Source organism: Chiloscyllium plagiosum, chromosome 2, assembly GCF_004010195.1.
Source record: "Chiloscyllium plagiosum isolate BGI_BamShark_2017 chromosome 2, ASM401019v2, whole genome shotgun sequence".
NCBI classification, from domain to species: domain Eukaryota; kingdom Metazoa; phylum Chordata; class Chondrichthyes; order Orectolobiformes; family Hemiscylliidae; genus Chiloscyllium; species Chiloscyllium plagiosum.
Window position 1 is genome coordinate 117,473,543 of NC_057711.1, and position 23,275 is coordinate 117,496,817.

The following is a 23,275-nucleotide window of genomic DNA, read 5'->3' on the forward strand; positions in this document are numbered from 1 at the left end:
AATGAGCTGCCAGAGGGATGTGGTGGAGGCTGGTACAATTGCAACATTGAAGAGGCGTTTGGATTGGTATATGAATAGGAAGGGTTTGGAGGGATATGGGCCAGGTGCTGGCAGGTGGGACTAGATTGGGTTGGGATATCTGGTTGGCATGGACGGTTTGAACCGAAGTTTCTGTTTCCATGCTGTACATCTCTATGACTCTGTGATGACATTTTCAAAAGGTCATTTAAAAAATGGTTAAATTGAAAGCATGGTGTATTCTTTTGAAACTGCGATGAATGCACTTTGTTTGGAGCCACACGTTGGCACTTATAGATTGTAAATGATTAGTCAAATCCTGGCAATCAGGTTTTCCCTGCCACCCACTGTCCTCCTGATTGTAAATAACATAGGTTCTCTGTTGCCCTGCTATAATTTGTTATATATTGTATGAAAATTAAGAATTACATATGTTTTTAAAGGAAACATTCAAACAGTACCCATTGGATACATCGAATCCTGCTTCACTGCAAAAAATGGCACCCCACGACAACCAACTATATGTAGTTTGTCCCGTGCACGACTTAAAATTAGCAAGATAATTTTCAACAATGCAGAGCACTCACTCATGGGCTTGGATCAGTTTTCACATGTCTGGTAGGTGGGTTTCTATTCTGGAAGTCATTGTGACCTCTTTGTTTTTTAATCTTCTCTGACTGATAGAAAAAGACTATGCTATATTGAACTTTCTGTAGCACTATTCTAAAGTAATTCTAACTTGAATTAAAATTCTGTTTTCAATTTCCATAAAGAACATCGATGTATTTTCTGATGCTAGTTACTGTAGCACCAGATTTACTGAATTTAGCTTAATCATCTGTAATGGGATTTGAACAATCTCTCTTGCTCTCTCAGTTGCTAGTCCAGAATCAAATGCATTATAATCTCTTGAGAAAGCATGGCATAATTGGGTCAGAGGGCACAGTGTGGCTAAAATTAAGCATTTACTGTGTAAGTGGCTGCACAAGAGCATAGATTTAGTATGTGTTTTATGTATGCTTCAAAAGTACAGACATTGATATAAGTGAATCAGCTCAGATGAATAGATTTCTTAGAGTAGGGGAGCAATCCTTTTTTGCTTGTAACTATGGCACATGATCAGCTATATGTTCTAAAGTAGTCAAGTAGAATTTTGTAAAACATCATTAAAGCTACAGTACAGAAAAAGGTCACTTGAATCTCCTCTCACATTTCTTCTCACCCAATACACACATCCTTCTTGTCCTTGCTCCATCATGTTTTTATCTTGCTTCCTCTAAATGCATCTATTCTGTTCACCTCAATCACTCCCTATAGTAGCAAGTTCCATATTCTCACCATTGTCTTGGATTTTAATTATTAGTGCTCATTTTATTTCTGACCTTTTTTAGGTTTGGATTCATCACATGTGAAAATGTTTTTTTATGTCTAACTTTTTAATGTCTGAAATTAATGAATCACCCTTCAGCTTTCTCTTTATTTTAAGAGAAAAGCATCACAGCCTGATTACTATGTTCTGTCAGTTCTGGTCTCATCCTTCTGAATCTGTTACAGTTGTGCAATGCCTCTGTCATTTTTTTTTAAAAATATGGACACCAGAAAGCTTTGCACAGCACTACAGATATAATTTGAAAGATTTGATAAAGGATTAGCCTAATTTATTTAGTGTTGGACTATATTCTTCTACAAATAACCTTTTACTTAATTATTTATTTATTTATTTAATATATTTACTAATCCACACAATCACTTTTTGTGATGTGTATCTGTACCTTGTAGTGTTCAAGGAGAAATACTCTTAAAAAATAAACTAATTGCACTTATTTCCTCCTTTTGTCCTTAAATTGGTTTTGTTGCAACCCAAACTTTGCTAGAAGTGATGTTTGTAATCAAGGTAACATGCACCTAGGCTATCAATCACGATCAGTAATAATCTGTTTTATTTAAGATAGATTAATTTATAAAATTGCTGCAATTTATTAAAAAGTATAAAAAAGAAAATGAAAACTGGTATAAATATGGTGTCCCTGCTCTCCCAAAGGAAAAAATGCTCAGAGGACCTAGGGTAGAGAATTGGCACTGTGGTGTTGCAGTATTATCTCTGACAAGCATTCCCTTTGTCTGCCTCCCCACCAGGAATACTAAATTCATCCTTGGACTAAAGAGAACAAAGTTAATTTTGTGAGGCTGTTTGGCATGGAGCTTAGCAATGAGTCAGCAAATCATTAGACTATGGTGCTATTTCTGATTGTCATTCTCATCTGGCAGGATTAGTTGTCAGCAGAAGAGCAAAACCATTTCTTGTATTCCTGTACTACAATAAACTTTTATCTGAAATATATCATTACAGTAAACTTACATTTTTATCTTTAACGCCCAAAGTCTTTGGTAAGACCTATGTGTTAAGATCAAAAGTTCTGTTTCTTTTGTGACATAAGCTATTCAATTGATGTGTGCAGCTAACCAGCAAAAGTGTATTATTTTAATGTGGTTTTGGCTTCTTGTGGAGAAATACGGAATGTTATCTCCACAGTTGACAAACTTCTTGAAAGTTTACAGGCTATCTGTAAATCTACAAATAGATTTAATTTTAAGTGCCTTAATTCACACTGAAATGTACTGGTTGTAATCACTGAGGTGGCCAGATTTGAATAAAACTAGTGTTGTTTTAATACTTTTTCCATAATGTGCAACTGTTTACTGTTCAAAGACAGATTCTTAGTTTTCCCAAGGACAATACAATCTAGTTTCTTATTTTTCCTAAGATTCAAGGTAATCTTGTTGACCTTGTGCTGAATATGTATATTTTCTTAAAATCATCAAATTTCTAAGTTGTAAATGTATGACAATTGATATATGCAGGATTATCTTTGTTTTTCACAAAAATGGACATCAGTGTTATAAAGCTAAAGTCAAACCTCCGAGACTGAATGGGTTAAAGACTGGAGTCTTTTCTACAAGAAGTCCTCATCGTCCCAATGCGATAGGTTTAACACTGGCAAAGCTGGATAGGATTGAAGGTATGTGCTTCAAAGATGTTCACTCAGGTTAAAATATTTTTTGGTCCAACCAAGGAAAGTAGGAATCCAGACCTTTTCCCTCTATGACACCGGAATATATTAAAACAGAAGTGGCAGTATTACAACTTTATAGTTTCTGAGATTGGTTTGTATGTAATAGAAACTCCTGCAAAGGTGGGTACAATTATAATGTTTAAAAGACATTTGAATAAATACATGAATAGGAAAGTTTTGGAGGGATATGGGCCAGGAGCAGGCAGGTGGGACTGGTTTAGTTTGGGATTATGTTCGGCATTGACTGGTTGGACTGAAGTGTCTGTTTCCATGCTGTATGATTCTAAACACCTATTCGGCATGAGTAATGGACCAAAACTTGGGAGGACTAGAATCTGCCTTTTGACATAGTAGGCTACCCAGTGAACTGTGAACTGAAACATTGCACCTGCATTATCCCTATCCCTAACCTTGTCAGCCGACATCTGGATATTGTCCAGAACTTATCGCACTTGCACATGGACTACTTCAGTGTCTGAGGAGTCATGAATAGTGTTGATCATTGTACAATCATCAGTGAATATCCCCACTTCTGACCTTATGATGGAGGGAAGGTCATTGGTGAAGCAGCTGAAGATGGTTAGGCATAAGGCACTACTCTGAGGAACTCCTGCTCCGATGTCTGGTACTGGAACACAGGAAGTTGAGGGGTGACTTTAATTGGGCATTTGTAAAATCATGAGGGGCATAGATAAGGTGAGTGGCAAGCATCTTTCCTAGGGTAGGGAGTTCATACTAGGAGGTGAGGAGAAAGTTTTAAAATGTAAGAGGGCCACATTTTTTTCACAGTTTGGTTCATGTGTGGAATGAACTGCCAAAGGAAGTAATGGATGCCGGTGCAGTTATAATATTTAAAAGACATTTGGATAAGTATATGATTAGGAAAGATTTGGAAGAATATGTGCTAAATGCAGGCAAGTGGGAGCAGTTTAGTTTTGGAACATGGTTGGCATGGATGAGTTGGACCAGAGGGTCTGTTTCCATGTTGTATGACTCTGACTGTATAACCACGATCATCATCTTATTTCACAGGTATGATTCCAACCAGTGGAGAGTTTGCCCCCTGGTACCCATTGATTCCAGTTTTGCTAGGGCTCCTTGATGCTACAATCAGTCAAATGCAGCCTGATGTCAAAGGCTGTTTACTCTCACATCATCTGTGGAGTTCAGCTCTTTTGTCCATGTTTGAACCAAGGCTGTAATGAAGTTAGGAGCTGAATGGTCCTAGTGTAACCTAAACCAGGCATCAGTGAGCAGGTTATTTCTGAGCAGGTGCTGCTAGATATCCTGCTGATGACACCTTCAATCACTTTACTGATGATCAAGAGTATACTGGGATGGTAGTTAGCCGGGTTGGTCTCAATATCAAGTTATTAGCAAAATAACCAAGGGTGATATGAGGACAAACGTTTTGGTAGTGAATACGTGGAAGATGGAGACAGATATGAATTTTGAAACAGAACTTGAAAAGCATGTGAAAGTGGAATAATTAACTTTAGCAAGGACAGAAAGGAATGGCTAGATGTTTTTGTATCAAACAATATGTCAGGGAGGTGGAAATTGGTGAAAGATGATATGTATTTAAAGCTCAGGGTTGGGCCAAATAATTTTCATGGCATTGCACAACCTAGATCATCATTAAGTTTGCCTCTAATCTTTAAACATTTGTTATACTTGTATTCATCAAAAGTAGGTAACCAAAATATTAGGTCTTTACACTTTCGGTTTATTCATAATTATGATCAATCTATACTCATCTTTGCGTTTATGTATAATTTATTCATTTTTTTTTAAGGTGACACGGTTCATCTTTCGGGAATTGACATGATACAAGGAACACCAGTACTGGACATTAAACCATATATTCCAGATTATGACGCACCTCGAGGTGATCCACGACAAAACAATGGTCAATTGCATCAGGAGATTCTTATGCCAAATGAACAGTGTCAAGGTACAGCCATTCCAATCACTGGGATGGTGACTAAAAACTCAGAGAAACCAGCTCATGTTGAGGTAGCTTCAGGTACAGCAGAGGCAATTTATACCAGCTGGGTACAACCTGCTCAGAGAGATGCACCATACTCAGTCAAAAAGACAGATGATGATCTTACTGGAGAAGACTGGTGCCCAGTACAAGTAGGAGGTGCAGTTTCAACCTGCACTGTGGATGAAGTTGCAGATAAACAGCCGTGTTACACCCCTAAATTAAAAGCTGAGAAAATTGATGTACTTGCTGGAAAGAAGGATGCTTCTTATGAAAATATACACTTGGTTGTGGAGAAAATCGAATGTCAACTTGTCCACAATGATGCAATAAAGCAAGTAACTGCACAAGATAAAGTTATTTGTTTAGATTCTGAGCAGTTAAGTGCTGCAACAGTTCATCAGAATAAACAGCAAAAGGATGTGGATGCCATTAATATACCTGGGAGCCAGTTGTCTAACAGTGCGATTGCGACTTGGATAAAACAGTCACCTGTACCATCCTTACAGGTTCGGTTCACTCCTCATGCAGAATTGGATCTGGAGCAGTTTCAGGCTCCAGGTGGGACAGGTACGAATGATGGTGCGATGCTTCTATTAGTGTTAACAAAACCAGCAGCTAGAATTTGGGTGTCTGAATTAAAATGTAACATCAACTGAATTAGAAAACTAACATATCAAAGTATTTTGTTTGTTTATTGTCACGTGTGTTTTGATATAAAATGCATAAAGTGTTGTACATTGTTGCCTCTACCTGGCACCATCTTAAAACACAGTAAAATCAAAAACATAGAGCACAAAGGCAGAAAAATAAAGAAATGGTGTTAAGTGCTCCACCATGGGCCCTATGGCCAGGCATGAATCCACTTTACCACTGTAGGAGGAGCAAAAGTTGCCACTCTTCAGCACCATCTTGTCTCCACTGGCTCCCTCGTCACTGAGTCCTCACTGGACCTCATCGATACAGATGCAACTGATGCTGCTGAGTACCACATTGGTCAAACTCAACTCCGCCAATGACATGAGTCTGCTTCGGGCCCACTTTGCCGATGCAGCCAATGCCACCTGGTCTCATACGAGGTCCAAACTTGCCTCAGCAGCAGCAGGCGTGAGTTAGTGCTAGGATTGCCTCATTGGTGCAGATGTGCTGGGCCCACTCCCTGATTGCCTTGGGTCTGCGCTGGACCCACTTGCTGCTGCTGATGCTGTCATCACAACTGAGCTCTTCAATAAAGAGGTAAGTAAAAGAAAAAGGAAACAAAACTATTTTAGAAAATAAAAGAAAAGCAGATGGAGCAGACAAGCTCTGGGCTTAGGAGCTCTACTACACTGCCATCTGATCAGAAGTAGGAGTTACATGCAAAGCATACCATTTACACATTGTGTCTGCATTGGCTGTTAGGAAGAGCTATGCAATCCGATTTCTTCCACCATGCTTTCAGGCAGCACTCTCCCAAACATAACAATAAGATTGCTGCATTTAAAAGGAAATTGTGTTGCCACTGGTTCCTCTGCCAGTTACTTTAAATCTGTCGTCTTTGGTGATCAACCCTCCTGCCCCTGGAAATGTTTCACCTTATTTAATCTATCAAAACCTTTCATGATTTTGAGTACCCTTACGAAATTTCCCTTAATATTCCCTGTACTTAAGGATAATCCCGTCTTTTCTTGTCTTTTCTGTTATGAAGATGTGGGTGTACTGTACCTTTTGAGAATAAATACACTGCCTGCTGTCACTGCTAGTAACATGTGCTCCAGCTACTGGGGTAGCTGGTTGCCTGGAATTGATAAACTGACTGGCCCAATTTGAACTTGTTTTAAGTTATAACCCCGAAAAATACCCAAATTCCAATCAAGTTTGGAATTGAGTATATTGACAATCTTAAAAGCCAATGACACAATCTGATGCTTTGGGGTATAAGACCGGGGAAAGTTGAGCAGTTGGGAGGAGAATTGCCAAGCCAATGACATCTGCATATTGCCCAGAAAAATAGCTCTCTTAAAGAACCTTAATTGATCATTAACCTGTGAAGCAGACTTTCCAAGAAGAATAAGACAGGAATTCAGAGAAAACTAAGAGGCCTGGTTTTGAGATAAGTGTTGTTTTGTAAATCTTAATTGGGAATTTTATTGGACTAGTATTATAGAAGTGAAGATAAAAGATAGGTTAGAGGAAGGATTTGTAAATTGTAGTTAGCTAATTATTCTGTTATACTTCAAGAAATAAAGTTGTTCATTTTTACTTTAACTAGTTCTTGGCCTATCAAATTTTCAGATTACTGCATGGGATAAATCTTTTCTGTGTTGCTGGTTTTAAATTGAGGCGAGTTTACGCTGTGTCGTAACACTTCATAGAAGGGATTGAACACTGTGATATACTGATGCTGAATCAGTGTTTTGTAAAGGTTTAGCATAACTTCTTTACTTTTGCACTATTTATTGAACCAAAGATCCTGTATGTTTTTAGCACAAGTTCACTGTTATAACTTCTTGTGGATGTTTAATATTTTAATTGCTTTACAGTTCTCTTGCAAATTTTGTTCAGTTTTAACAAAATCAAAAATCTGATTAATTTTAAATGGTCTTGGGGACTATGACCTAGTAGCTTTATCTTATTGAACTCTGAAGTTCTATACTTTTAGTGTTTAGATTTTTGACATATTTAAGAACTAATATCTAGTAAATACTGTCTGTTTACAGATCCAGACAAAGCATCACTGAAATATTTCCAGTCTGTTAAGGAAGCAAAGTCTGCCATTGTGGCTGTGCTATCAGCTGATCCAAGATCCATATATCGTAGGAAGCAATGCCAGGACATTCTGTTTTACTTCACTGTAGACGTTGCCCACATCACCGCTTGGTTTGGAGATGACTTTGCTGAAATCTTGAGGGTAAAACCAGTGGAAAAGGATGCCTAGACTGGAACTGTTGGAATAGGAATTCCTGATCAAAACTGCAAACATTGTTAACATTGCATGTTTCCATAAAACTAAAAACCAATGTTTTTCAGCCCTCTGTGTGTGAATTTTTGCTTCATGTGTACTTCCTTTCAACTTGTACCACTTTCATGTAACACCACATTACTGAGATCACATTTGGAGTAATGTTTTCAGTTCTGGGCACCTTATTTAAGAAAGCATGTTAAAGCCCTGGAGAAAGTGTAAAGGAAATTTGAGAATAATTCCAGGAATGACAGATTTTTGGTACAAGGAAATAATAGAGAAATTGGACTTATTCTTCTCTGCTCCAAGATAATTAAGAGGTGACCTTACTAAGGTGTTCAAAATTATGAATAGTTTTGACAGGGTAATGAAGAATATTCTGTTTCCACTTCACTATGTCAGTGACTGGAGTTGCAATTGCAAGATTTCAGCAAGGAATAAATGAAGAGAGACTTCTTTACTCAATTGTTAGGATTTGGAATGCACTCTCTGGGAGAGTGGTGAAGGTGGTTTCCATAGGTTTCAAGTGACCTGGATACATATTTTGAAAGTGATCAATTTGAAGGGCTACAGAGATATGGCTGGCAAATGGGACTAACTGGATAGTTCTGTCAGAAATTGGTACAGACAGGATGGGCTGAATGGCTTCCTTCTGGACTGTAAAATTCTATGATTCTACCATCTCCCCATGCTTTAAGTTTATATAGATAGTTTCTATTACATATTATCACATAGTAGTTAGCTTCATTGTTGATATGGTGTTGCACCAATGAGATATTTTAAAAATGCACATAATGGAAGAATAAAAGTAAAGACCATGACTTCAAAATAAAAACTGAATTATGGCTGTTAATTTTGTCTCCTTCCATCTAACTATTCCTCATCTGAACACTAAACTTAATCTAAATTGTCCAAATAGAACAAAGAATAAAGAAAGTTTATGGCCCAGGAACAGACCCTTTGGCCCTCCAAGCCTGAGCCGATCCAAATTCACTGTCTAAACCTCTCGTCCAATTCCTAAGCATCTGTATCCCTCTGCTCCCCACCTACTCACGCATCTGTCCAGACGCATCTTAAATGAATCTACCATGCCTGCCTTTACTACCTCTGCTGGCAATGCGTTCCAGGCACCTACCACCCTCTCTGTAAAAGTACTTGCCGCATGTATCCCCCTTAAACTTCTCACCTTGAAAGCGTGACCTCTTGTTATTGAATCCTTCCCAAGGGAAAAAGATTGTACCAAATTGATTTTAGTCTTTATTCATTTTTGTCCTTGAATATTTTCTGGCTATGTAAATCATAAGTAAATTGAATTCCCAGCATATTACCACAATATTTATCTCTTCAGCTGTATAATGAATTATGCTGACCTTAAAGGTTATATGAGTAACATTTCTGTTGGGGATTCCCCTACCAGCATTTCAATTTAACTGAGTCTCTGGGATTTTATCAAAACTTATTTTCCCCAATGTGTTGGAATTTGACATGCTTCTTTCTGACTGTGATAAGCAATGTGATTGATGGAAATGATTGCTGCTCGTTGCTCAAATCTGAAATGTGGCTTTCTGTAAATAAAAAGAAAATTGGCTTACTGAGCAAAGACTAGATAATCAATGTCCAAAAGGATTAGAACAAAACTGTAATTAACTTGTTCCTTTTTTAGTGCTTTTGTTAAATGGTTTATTTTAACTAAAGCACTGTAGCCCACCCTCTCTTGGAGTTGAATATAGATTGGATCACAAATCCACCAAAAATGTCTGGCTGAATTTTGGGTTGTGTAGCCTGAGCATGTACCAACATTGCCTTTTATTGTCTTGGTGCAGAGACTTATGAGGTGTTGGTATGGCATTGATTTGCAAAACTGTAAATAAATGTGTTGGCACAGCAATCCACCTGTGCCGAACCTTGGCTAGACAATATGTGTGTAAGATGCTTGGTTATATCTGTCCTCTTCGTTCCATTGTATTGCTAAACTCTTAAAGAACTTCCGATTTTAAACTTTTCAAAATTAATTTAAGGAAAGTTAAGATGAAATATTTCAAAGTTTCAAGTGAATGGTTTCAACTTAGATTTGTGTTAGTAAAGGCAGAATCCTATCTGTTGCTAACAGAAAACTTGCATTGATGTTGCAACTTTCAAATCCTGAGATGTCTGAAACTGATTTACAGCCAACTGGTTGCTTCTGAAATGTATTTACTTGATGTGAAACTTGGCTGCAATGTTCCTTTTAATAAGTGTGCTTTCGGCAAAGATCAACAACGCAAATGATTAGGGTCACGTTGTCTTGGTGGAAGATAAATGTTGACCAACTAGAGCTTCATTGCTATCACACTACTATTTTGTGTTAACAAAGCAAGTAGCCAAGGCCTTGGGTTATTACAGGAAAGCTGGCATCACTGTTTGTAATACATTAAAGTTTCAGTCTTGTGTGGTCAGTTCTGGGAGATTTGATCTTAAATACAAACCAATTCAGGAAGCAGCTGTTAAGGGGACACATTATCACGGAGTCAGCTATTACAAACAGACATTAGACTATAGACACAATGTGTACCGTTGAAATGTTATTCCCAAAAACCAAACCGTGGTGTCTGAGAGGTCGAAGCTGCTTTTGCAGAAATTTTCTCATCAGCGGTGGCTCAGCAGATAATACTGCTTGAAATGAAAGGGTTTATGATCATGTTGCCCTTCAGAGCCTTGAGCTTAATATCCAGTTTGACACGAGGGATGTTGCACTTTGATATGTTGCTGTATCAGGAAATGCCACTCCATCGGAAAGGCTAATATGGTTTACAGGTATGGGATAGGGGTGTATTGACCTGACCGTTGTCAATTCACACCAATCTTTGCAATTCTGTCATTTAACCCCCATCAGATGTGCATAGACTCTTCCATCTCTGGGTGCAGCTTCCAATATACAGAATTGTTACAGTGCAGAAGGAAACCATTTATGCCTCTGGGTGATTAGGAATGACCAATAAATGCTAGTCCAGCCAGTGATGCCCATATCCTGTGAATATTTTTTTATAAAGGCCCATTGCATCTGTATCAAACAATCTACACCAATTTCATTTTCCAGAATTTGGCCTTAGCTTCGAATATTTTGGCATTTCAAATACTCATCCACGTACTTCCAGAATCATACAGCATGTAAACCGATCCTTCGGTTCAACTAATCCATAATCCCAAACTAAACTAGTCCCACCTGCCTACTCCTGGCTCACATCCCTCCAAATGTTTCCTATTTATGCACTTACCTGAATGTCTTTTAAATGTTGTAATTGTATCCACATCCACCACTTCCTCAGGACGTTCATTTCACACCCGAATCACTTTGTGTAAAAAAAATTGCACTTAATGTATTTTTCAAATCTCCTCTCACCTCAAAAATATGCCCCCTAGTCTCACTACTTAAAGATTATAAGGTTTCCTGCCTCTACTGCCTCGCAGTCAGTACATTTCCAAATTCCCACCATTCCCTGAGAGAAAATTCTCCTCAAATCCCCTCTAAACTTTCTGTCCTTTATCTGAAAATTATGCACTTCACTATTGAGCCCTCCACTAAGAGGAACAGCTACTTCCTATCTACCCTGTCCATACCCATCACAACCTTATACACCTCAATTAGGTTGTCCCTTCAGTCTCTCTGCTCTTGCGCAAACAACCAGAGCCTACCCAGATTTTCCTCTCAGCTAAAATATCCCAACCCAGGCAATGTTTTGGTCAAGCTCCTCTGTACACACTCATGTGTCATCACATCCTTCATACAATATGATGATCAGAGCAGCACACACTACCCAGCTGTAACCTAGCCAAAGTTTTGTACGGCTTCCACATAACATCTTTCCTCCTCTATCCATGACTGATAAGAAGGCAGACAGGGCACTGGCTATTAACTACTGTATTATCCCATCATTGGGGATCTGTGGACAAGCACCCCCAAAATTCCATTGTTCCTCAGCTTTATAGTATCCTGCCATTGAGTGAATACTCCCTTGCCTTGTTACTTTTTCCAAAGTGCATCACCTCATACTTATCAGGGTGAAATTCCACCTGCCACTGATCCATCAATTTGACCAACTCATCCTTATCTTGCTGTAGCCTAAGACCTTCTTCCTCACTTTTAATCACCCGGCCAATCTCTGTGCCATCCACAAACATGTTTATCACTTCACCTAAGTTTTCTTCTATATGGTTGGTATATGTCATGAATAGGGACACAACACTGATCCCTGTGGTTTGCTCCTAGACATTGACCTTGAGTCATGGAACAATCTTGTACCACCACCCTCTGTCTCTTATTACTAAGTTTATTTTGCATCAACTTGCCAAGTTACCCTAGATCTGATGCACTCTTACCTTATTTATCAGACTCCCATGTGGGATCTTGTCAAAGGCTTTACTGAGATGTATATAAACTACATCAACTGTACTGCATGATCTTCATCTACATACCTAATGACCTTCTTGAAAAATTCAGTCACATTTGTGAGGCACGACCTACCTCTGACAAGGTCTTGTTGACTATCCCTGATCAAACTTTGCAGCTCAAAGTGAAGATTAATTCTTCCCTTCAGAATTTCCTCCAGTAGTTTCCCTTCTACTGATGTGAGATTCATTGGTCTATAATTCCCTGGTTCATTTCTACCAGTCTTCCAGACAAATTGAACCATATTAGCTATCGTCCAGACATCTGGCACCTTGCTTGTGGCCAGAGATCAATTAAAAATTTGGGTCAAAGCTCCCATAATTTCATCCCTTGCCTTCTACAGCCATCTGGTATACAACTCATCTGGACTTGGGGATCTGTCAACTTTTAAATTTGCCAAAACCTCCAATACCTCCTCACTGCCTATGTCAATCTGCTCAAGATCCTTATAAATCCTCCCCAAATTTTGTTACCTACATCTTAAGTGAAGACAGAAGTGAAGTATTCATTTAACATCCAATCAACTTCCTCCATTTCCACACACACATTGCCCACTCGTCCCTAATAGGACCTGCTATTTCTTTGATTATCTTCTCTCCCTTGATATACTTATAGAATATATTAGGATTCTCCCTAATTTTACCAACCATTGTTTATTCAGGATCTCTCTTTGCTCTCCTAATTGCTTTATTAAATTCACACCTAGACCTCTGTACTCCACTGGGCCCTCTGTTGATTTGTTCCCTTTGAACTAGCTAAAACCCTCTCTTTTCATTCTTGCCCAGTCCTGAATATCCTTAGATATCTAGAGTTTTGTTGCTCCTACATGTCACCCCTAAAGGGAACATGTTGGGCCTTTAGTCTCCCAATTTCATTTTGAATACCCCCCACTGTTCTGTAGATTTTCCCACAAATCGTTGATCCAAATTTACTATGGCCTATTCCTGCTTTATTTTAAGATCTGCCTATCCGCAATCCAAAACTCTTTTTTGCAGATCATCTCTTTCCTTCTCCGTAACAAACTTTAAATACCTTGTGTTGTGGTTGCTATTACTCTCAAATGCTCCCCCATTGCCACCTCAAACACCTGCCCAGCCTTTTATTCTAAGCAGCACCAACACCAGATCTCTCTGCACCAGCTCTGCAAATCAGCAATTCACTCAGTGCTATTTTCTGGTCTTCTCCCTGTAACCTGGCACATTCATTCTTTTCAGATTCCCTCTTGAATTTGTCAATCAAAGCTGCATCCACCATATACACAGCATATAGCAGATCTTAACTGGGTGAAATGCTGTGTGAAGAAGTTTCTTCTGTCAATTTTGCTGCTTTCACCAATTATTTTTAATTTGTGCCTTTTTGTTCTCAGTCGCTTCAGGAGTTGGAATAGTCTCTCCCCACCCACTCTGTCCAAACCCCTCATGACTTTGAATATCTCTGTCTCTAAACTCATCTATCCCTACCAACTGCTAGTAAAAGGATCCTACCTTCTCCAATATTTTGTCATTATGGAAATTCCACATACTGAGAAACATTCCCATGAATCCTTTCTGCACCCTCTCCAATCAATGCCTTCAAATTCCTCCAAATGTGTGGTGCTTACAACTAGATGCAGTTCTCCAGCTAAGGCCAAGCTAGTGACCTTTAAAAGTTCAACATAACCTTGTTCTTATACTCTATGCTCCTTAACAAAAACTAGGTTTTTGTATACTACATTAACTGGTCTCTCAATCTGTCATGCCACCTTCAACAACTTATGTATTATTATCTAATTATCTCAAAGCTGCCAATAAAGATATTCCCCATGAAGCACAGAGAGAAACTCACATTAGAGGTTAACAAGACTCCAGAAAGACTCTGTCAATGGGATAAAACAATTAGATTCACAAATGAGCAAAGGGGAATTATCTTCTACACATCTCATTGGTATGATTTTCCATCCCCTGTGTTGGCCAGAATCGTGGTGAGCATGATCAGTTGAGAATCCGAAAATCAGATTCTTGACATTAAGATACACTGGCAAAATAAAGAGGCCCCTCCTTAGATGGCAATTCACTCTTTCATTTGCATCATTAATTACACAACATATTGGAATCAATTCACCTTTCCCAATTAACATATGCCCAACTAAGATACTTGACACCTCAGAAACCAGATTGCATAAATGAAGTGTGTACCCAATGACTTTGTCTTCTGTCTTTGCTTTGGATGAGTGCACAGCTTTCACTGCCTCTATCAATACCATCACATGCTCTTTCTCTTCACTGTTATTGAAACTGTTACAACAGCAATAGACTTCTTCACATTTACTAAGGCACAATATATCCCTGCACCATTACTCCATCTAACTGGGCCATGATAATGCATCAGAGTGCACTTTTACACAGAAAAAGAGGAAGATAGCTTTTCCCTGAAAAGATGACTTGAACACAGAAGACAAAGCAGGAGATTGTGGTTGAAGGAAATAGAGAAGATTCAATATAAATGTGGGAGTATATGTTGCTGTATGGTATGATGCTATGTTGATGTCAAAGGTGTCACATGTGCCAGCAGCTTATGTGGCCAATGCTCTGCATGTGCTTGAACAGCATAGCAATGTATGAAAAGGAAACTGGAGGCATGTTTAGTGGGATTAGGGTGCATTCCAGTCAATTAGGAAGTATATATCAGGGGATGAATTATTTCCAATTCAGGAGGTTGTCCACAGTCAGTTGGGTAATTGGTCCAATGCAAGTGCTGGGGTCTGTGCTGTCAGTGTGGTAATTGGATAGTGGTGAGTCCTGGCTGACAAGCAAATGCCATCCAGGCCTTGTTCGCTGCTATTGTGAAGTCGTCTTGCAAATTCAGGTGTGGGCTATGGTCAGTCAGGACTGTCCTGCAAAGTCAATATGGGGAATGTCCATGGTCAGTCAAGAGGTGGGTCATACATAATCCAGGCATGATTTAGGCTCAATCCATGGCATCATTCCCTAAATGTTATTCTTTTCTTTAGTGTCCCCGAGAGTCATTCTTAGATATCCAGCCCGCTTGGCACACCAGCCTCATTCCTGAAGAAGGGCTTATGCCTGAAACATCGATTCTCCTGCTCCTCAGATGCTGCCTAGCCTGCTGTGTTTTTCCAGCACCACATTTTTCAACTCTGGTCTCCAGCATCTGCAGTCCTCACTTTCTCCTAGTCATCCTTAGAGCCTTGACTGCAGTTGCCAACTTATACGTGAATGGCTACCTGACAAATGAGATCTCCAGTCAGCCACTTTGTTGAATCCAAGAGATGAAGCAAGGCATAGTGATTGAAGCAAGGAACACACTTTCATTGGTGAAAGATGCTCTACCTCTTTCACTTCAAAAAACGTTCTGTAGTCCTATTGAGGCAATGAGACTATAACAGATATTAGAACATTGTAAGTGAAGACTGAGTAGTAGCCATGTGAGTGTGAAAAAGCAGAGAGAGGATGGTGCCACCTATCCTTGCACAACATAGGAGATCATTAATTGTCTTCCTGCACTGCTTTCTAATTCTTTGATGTGGTCCAGTAGCAGTGACATGAGCTCCAATCCTGGTCCAGGCCTCCTGGTTTGATTAAAGGAAAGAGGATGGATGTTCTGTCAATGGCTGCATGCAGCATCTGGAGGGTAGCATGAGTGAAGCTGGAAGCCAGCTTAGACTTTTTGAAAGGCATCTCGAAGTTTCTGGGAGTATCCCACAGGCTGAAGGACAGTTTCTGACTTGCAGCACTCAAAATGGTGTCAAGGTGGAGCCAGATCCTTCAATCTTAGAAGGTCTCGCCACTGGCAAGAGCATCTCATTCATTTTCTATGTGATGCACCAAGTACCTTATACAACACTTTATACTTTAACTTCAACATGGAAACTCTCACCCAAAGTATCTCCTGAAGGCCAGGTCCAGGAACTTCAAGGAGCTGATGTGGCAATCACAGTGCATTTTAAGCATATCCCTGTCTCTCAAACATCTGTTCAGGAGTTTTTATCAAGTTCTTCAGCCTACAGTTCGACAGCCAGAAAGACAAGCAAGGCAGTGAACAGTAAAATCTGTAATAAGCTAAGTGATAAGGAGGATGACCAGGAAATGTCCTCCCAGCCTTGGCTAAATATTAGACCTAAAAGCGGAGTATGATGCAGAATCAGAGTGTGTGACTCCTCCACAGTGAGCTAGAGATTGTACCAAAATTGTTATAGTCACTTTAAGTAACAAAGTTAGGCTTTAAGAAGTATTGGCTAAGTAAATAATTTGTTGTATGTTTCTGGATGCTAACCCTACAAAAGATAGTAGGTTCAATTAAGATACTATAGCAACTCCTGGAATAAGTTGCAATAATTGATTACAATTCAGTTGAAAAAAAGCTGTTTTATTTCTAAACCAGATTATCAATTAGGTTTGTAATCTAACATTTCCCTCTACCTCTGCAAACAACTCAACAAGTACAGGCAAGAATGTGGCTATGTTTAGATAATTAACTCTGTTTCTATTTAACAATTCCCTCAGGTAACAATTATCTTGTGATATTACAACAATTTTATTGTTAAGAAATATGTAATGAATCATATCTCTTTTAATGATTTTAGGGTGGACTTTAAAGACATCTTAAACTAACACATATCACCTGTTTCCAACAGGTGGCAGGCAAATATCTGCCTCTCATAATTGTATGAAAACATAAAGATGGATGAAATCTCTAACCATTTAAGTTCAGAATCTCTCAAAGTTGATTGCTTCCACAAGTCTCTGTATAATTATTAATCCAGATTGTGGTGTGCTTCAACTTATAATTGTAGAGTCACAGAATAGATCAAAATTAATTTCTTATTCATTTCAGTAAACTTCATATTTTGAAACAAGGTGAAATTCAAACCAACAGTGCATGTTAGCTAGCAGTGCCAAACCAAAATAAAAGGAATTTGTTACTCCATTCAATTAGACTATGGAGAATTGATATCTTAACACGAACAACATGACTTAGTTCCAGAATCCTCAGTTTGCTTACCATAAAATCTATCAATCTCAGTTCTGAAATTATTAATTGACCTCCAGTCGCAACTTTTTGTCAGGGAAACAGTTTGAGATTTTGACTGTCCTTTGAGTAAAGAAGTACTTTATAATTTTACTTCTGAATCATTTTATTAACCTCCATGCTTCTGATCATAGGGTTGTTTATGTCAGTAGCTGTTCTATGTGTACAGAAATATTGTGTGGACTGTCTAGACACATGAACTTAGTTTATAGCTTATTTCTTGCAGTTTGTTTACACTTTCTTACTTTTCAGAATTATATGTAGGTGTTCATATTGTACAGTTAAGTCAAACGATTATGATTGAGAACACGAATAAATGTTGCTGTTACTGTAATCCTGCTGTACTGTAGATTGGCTTCCTCATTCACTGACATAACAATAGTAACTACAATTCAAAAATAACTCTGTAGCTGAAATATTTTGGACTTCTGAAGGCAAAATTAATTATTTCTTTCTTTCAAAAGCTGGTAGTAGAAAATGCCCAGTGAGTCAATAGTGAAGTCTATTCCTTTGGAAACAATTTTTGACAGTCTTATATGTGCAAAATCAATCAATTTGTTATAGATCAGCAGCGCAGTATAAACTGTTCTAACAGATCCTCTTCTAACAGATCTTTAAGGATTACATTGGGTTCCCCAGTGTGATCAGTAACAACAAACTTTTAAAAAAAAGAACAAATAAGAAAAACACAAATTAATGTTTACTCTTAACAAATCCACAGGAAACATAGAACCAAATTATAAGGATATCATTAAAGCATTTCAGTCTCTGCAGAACTGAAGTGACCAAAATTCAGGAGTTTATTTTTATGTTTACAGAAACACCATTAAATTTGTACTGTGATCCCCACATGTTAATTGCAGGGCTAGAATTTAAGCTGTAGGCTAAAGAAAAAGGTGTAACACATTTATCTTAAATTCATTACAGGTGGCACAGTGGTTAGCACTGCTGCCTCACAGCGCCAGAGACCTGGGTTCAATTCCCACCTTAGATGACTCTGTGTATGGAGTTTACACATTCCTCCTGTGTCTGTGTGGGTTTGCTCCTGTTTCATCCCACAATCCAAAAATGTGCAGGTTAGATGAATGGGCCATACTAAATTGCCTGTAACATTAGGTGAAGGGGTAAATGTAGGAGAATGGGTCTGGGTGGATTGCGCTTTGGTGGGTCGCTGTGGACTTGTTGGGCTGAAAGGCCTGTTTCCACACTGTAAGTAATCTAATCATTAGTATACCATTTTAAAAATGGATACCACATTCACATATGTAAGTTGGATAAACTGATGAAAACCTTTTTTAATATTCCTTAGTGTCAAATCTTGTTTGATGATGCTCCTAAGTGGCATAATTATGAGGTTTCTTTATCATGTGCAAGATGTTAGTTTGGGGTAAGAAAACAGTTTATGGTAAATATATTAGGTATTTGCACCCAAAATAAAGCTGCAACTTTATTCTCTCTCTAAGCTTCTCTTATTCCAGCCAAAAGGTTTTGCCCCTGTTCTACATCCCTTGCTCACCAAGTGACTACATTTGAGTGATTTTTCTTTGAGTTCAAGGTTCAAAACAAGAGAAGAAAGTGTTGTCCCAAGCTCTAATAGTGCAAATGAAATAGCTGTGTTAAAGTTATGAACTAATATTATTAGTAGAGCCCTTTTTGCTTATACTGTGAAAGGACGTAAATTCAATTCTGAACTGTGTCCCTAACTTTCTTTTCTTTTTCACCAAGAAGATCTCATGGATTAGCTTGGGTTATTTTCCTTACAGCAGAGAAGGCTGAGAGGGATCTGATTGAAATGTATAAGATTATGAGAGGCATGGGCAGAGTAGATAGGAAGTAGCAGTTCCCTGTGGTTGCAGGGTTAATAACAAGGACCCATTATGTTAAGGTGAAAATTAGGAGGCTTACAGGCAATTTGAGGAAAATATTTTGTCTGGTGGGGATTTGACATGTATTGCCTGTGACGATAGTTGAGGGGGATACCTCACTATCTTTAAAAAACTACTTGGATGAGCACTTGAAATTTCATAACACTCAAGACTATGGGCCAAGTGCTGTGAAGTGTAACCAATGTAAATTTAGAATAGTTGTGCAATGTGGACTTGATGGGCCAAAGAGCCTCTTCTCTCTTATTCTGTGATTCTGTGAAAGTCAGAGGAAGCAATTCTTTCAAGTTAATTTGATTCCCCTCTCAGGGGGCCACAAAGGATCCACGAGCCACTATTTCAAAGAAGAGCAATGAAGATCTCCCTGGTCTACTGGTCAATGTTCATCCAATGACTAGTATCAATAAAACAGACAATCAAGTCAGTTATCACAGAGATTTCAGAATTATTATGGTGATGACGAAGACCATTTGGCCCTCGATGTTTGCACTGGCTATCCAAATGAGCATCATGACTTAGTGGCAATCTCCTGCTTTTCCCCATAGGCCTGCTCATTGTTTTTGTTTAAATAACCCCTCAATTAACTCTGCCTTCACACACTTCCAGGTAGCGCATTTCAGACCTGAATGATCTGTTGTGTGAAAAAAATTCACGTTGCATTTACTTCTTTATTTCTGGCAAATCACTTTAAATCTGCACTCTTTTCTTGATATTTTTATGATTGGACATAGTTTCCCCCTGTCTATTCTGTCCAGACCTTACATAATTTTGCAAACTTCAATCAATTCACTTCTTAACCTTGTCCTCTCCAAGGAAAACAGCTCCAACTTTTTCAATCTCTTTTCATGACTGACATTTCTCATCCCTGAACCATTTTTGTAAATCTCGTCTTCACTTTCCAATATTCACATCCTTCCTAAAGTGTGGTGTCCAGAATGGTACACAGTTCTTCAGGTGATGTCTAACTAGTGTCTTATTCAAGTTCGTCATCACCTTCCTGCTCTTGTTCACTTTGCCACTGTTAATAGATCCATGAGGTCTAAATGCTTTATGAAACATACTCACCAACTAGCCTGTCATTTTAATATCTGGTGCATATACATACTCAGGTCTCTCTGCTCCTGTACACACTTTAGAATAGCACCTTTTGGTTTATACTGTCTATCCATGTTGAATTTTGAAAATGTATCACCTCCTATTTCTCCTCATCAAATTTCATCTGCCACTTTTCTGCAATGACTTGTCAAATGTCCTTTAGAGGTTCTACACTGTTGTTTTCACACGTTAAAATGCTCCCAAGTTTTGTATAGTCCTTAAACATTGCCTGCACTCCAAAATCTAGAGCATTAATATAAATCACAAAAAGCAGGAGTCCTGCTAACCAGCTATGGTGAAATCTAATCCAAACCTTCCTTTAGCCTGAAAAGTATCCACTGACTATTACTCAGTGGTTTCTGATCACTCAGCTAGTTTTGTATCCATTGAACATTTTATTCCATGAGTTATAACTTGTCTCACAAGTCTGTTGTGTGGCACTGTATGGAACACCTTTTGGAAATCCATGTACAGCACCTCAATAATTTAACTTCATCACCTCAATCTGGTACCTCATTAAAGGGCTTCAGAAAGTTAATTAAACATTATTTTTCCTTAAGAAATCCATGCTGACTTTCCCTTATTAACCTATAGGTGTCTGTATGACTTTGAGTTGTATCCCAAATTATTGTTTCTAGACATTTCCCTAATACTCAAGTATGTAAATGCTAAGGTTTTTTTTCCTATAAACTCTTTTGAATGAACCACTCATGTGTCCATGAAAAGGGAAAAATTATGGCCAGTGCCTTGGATGATTTTCATCCATCCCAGTACCATCTCTACTCTAATCACAGGTTATTTAATACCTCCAATTTATCAGTTTGAAATTGTCTAGTGATTGAGTTTCCTCCTTTGCTGTAATGAACTAGGTAACATTTGCTTCTTTGGTAAATGTAAAAGACAGATGTAAAATACTCATTTAATAACCCAGCCAATCCCTGCTGTGTTTGTCGCATCCTGCTGTGCAAAACTTGGCTGCTACATTTCTATGTTGCAATAATGATAGTACTTCAAAAGCACATAATTTCCTGTAAAACAGATTGGATGTCCTGAAGTCAAGAAAGGCCTCATACAGAATATACACATATATATAATGCACAAGTTTTCTTTTTTGCTTGTGATTCAACATCAAATATTGGGGCACCACCCAAAGCCAAGTCTACACCGATCCTCTCTTAGGTAAAAACAATGACTGCAGATGCTGGAAACCAGATTCTGGATTAGTGGTGCTGGAAGAGCACAGCAGTTCAGGCAGCATCCAAGGAACTTCGAAATCGACGTTTCGGGCAAAAGCCCTTCATCGGGAATAAAGGCTGTGAGCCTGAAACGTGGAGAGATAAGCTTGAGGAGGGTGTGGACTTCAACAGTTTCCTCATTTCCCTTTCCCCCACCTTACCCTAGTTTAAACTTCCAGCTCAGCACTGTCCCCATGACTTGTCTGGACTTGTCCTACCTGCCTATCTCCTTTTCCACCTATCCACTCCACCCTCTCCTCCCTGACCTATCACCTTCATCCCCTCCCCCACTCACCCATTGTACTCTATGCTACTTTCTCCCCACCCCCACCCTCCTCTAGCTTATCTCTCCACACTCCAGGCTCACTGCCTTTATTCCTGATGAAGGGCTTTTGCCCGAAACGTCGATTTCGAAGCTCCTTGGATGCTGCCTGAACTGCTGTGCTCTTCCAGCACCACTAATCCAGAACCGATCCTCTCTTGACATTCAGGTACACATGGGTTGAGCCAGGCACATTGGGTAGGGTTTATAATTGGAATCCTGATAGGTTTCTCTGCTTCTTAGCCCAGAAGTACTGAGGCCAATAGTAGCAACCTCACTATTACCACTGTTACCTGAATACAGACCTAGAATGGGGTCTGTGACTGTATTGTTCTATCTGGTTCTTAATCACAATGCAGTACATTTATCCATTGATCCATTAGTGCCGACATAATATTGTGTCTGGTGCAGTGAGTAATCACAATCGGCCTCCAGTGGAAAAGAGCAATCATTGTACACGATTATGTTTTACTGGATCTTTGAATGACAGCATTTTTTTTCCTTTGCCTTTTGGAAAATTCAGACAAAAGAGCTGAGGGAGGCATCCTGAGTAGAAGTGGAACAAATAACACACTATGTATTCCACAAAAGGACGACCATAGCTAAGATTGAAATGGATCCCCAGAGCAGCATCTTATTTTGGTGAAGTGATTGGAGACAAAAGAGAAGCTGTTCTTGTAATAACATGTTTAGCCAGGTCGAAGATGGGTAGTGGAGAGTGGGACAGAGTTGACTCTCCATTCATGGGAGACACAGAGTGTTCTTAGATCGTTTTGATGACCAGTGAAGGTATCGGGAGACTCAATAATTATGTCTAGGTGGGAAGTCATCGAAAATGGCTGAGATAGAAAGGGTACGAGCAGACTGAAACAATGGCTGAAACTTGTGAATCTTGGGAAGGAACTAGAAGCAAGCTGTTGCAGAGTTGGGAAATACGGGAGTGTTCTCCTGAGCACGGGGGAGGTCAAGAGGAGATTTGATGGAGCCATTCAAAACAACGAAAGGGTTTTGATCGAGTAAGTAGGGAGAAACGGTTCCCAGTGGCAAAAGCGTCAGGAACCACAGAAAGCAGAGGTAAGGTAGTTGGTAAAAGAACTGCAGGGTCGGTGAGAGGACTTTCTTTAGGCAGGGTGTTGTTTTCTGATCGTGCGCTGCTTAAAACATAGAGGTTTCAACTGTGACTTGTAAAATGGCAATTATTTGAAAATGAAACCTTTACAGACTATGAAGAAAAGCCGACGCGTGAAATCGACCGAGCACAGACGG

General features: G+C 39.0%; 1 protein-coding gene across 2 annotated transcripts in view; it reads left to right on the forward strand.

Annotated features, from left to right (window-relative positions):
* trmo (tRNA methyltransferase O) overlaps positions 1-18,285 on the forward strand; it is a 26,587-nt gene extending 8,302 nt beyond the window's left edge. Inside the window, exons 3-7 of one of the 2 annotated variants that reach the window (XR_006315575.1) lie at positions 462-636; positions 2,881-3,038; positions 4,888-5,649; positions 7,779-8,055; positions 18,274-18,285. Coding sequence is in view for 1 of the 2 variants with exons in the window: in XM_043717117.1 (XP_043573052.1) it covers positions 462-636; positions 2,881-3,038; positions 4,888-5,649; positions 7,779-7,996 (1,313 nt within the window). In the remaining variant the exon portion in view is untranslated. Of the gene's footprint in view, positions 1-461; positions 637-2,880; positions 3,039-4,887; positions 5,650-7,778; positions 8,079-18,273 lie in introns of those variants that run through there. The other variant, XM_043717117.1, reaches the window with a different exon arrangement.
* Positions 18,286-23,275: the final 4,990 nt, after the last annotated feature.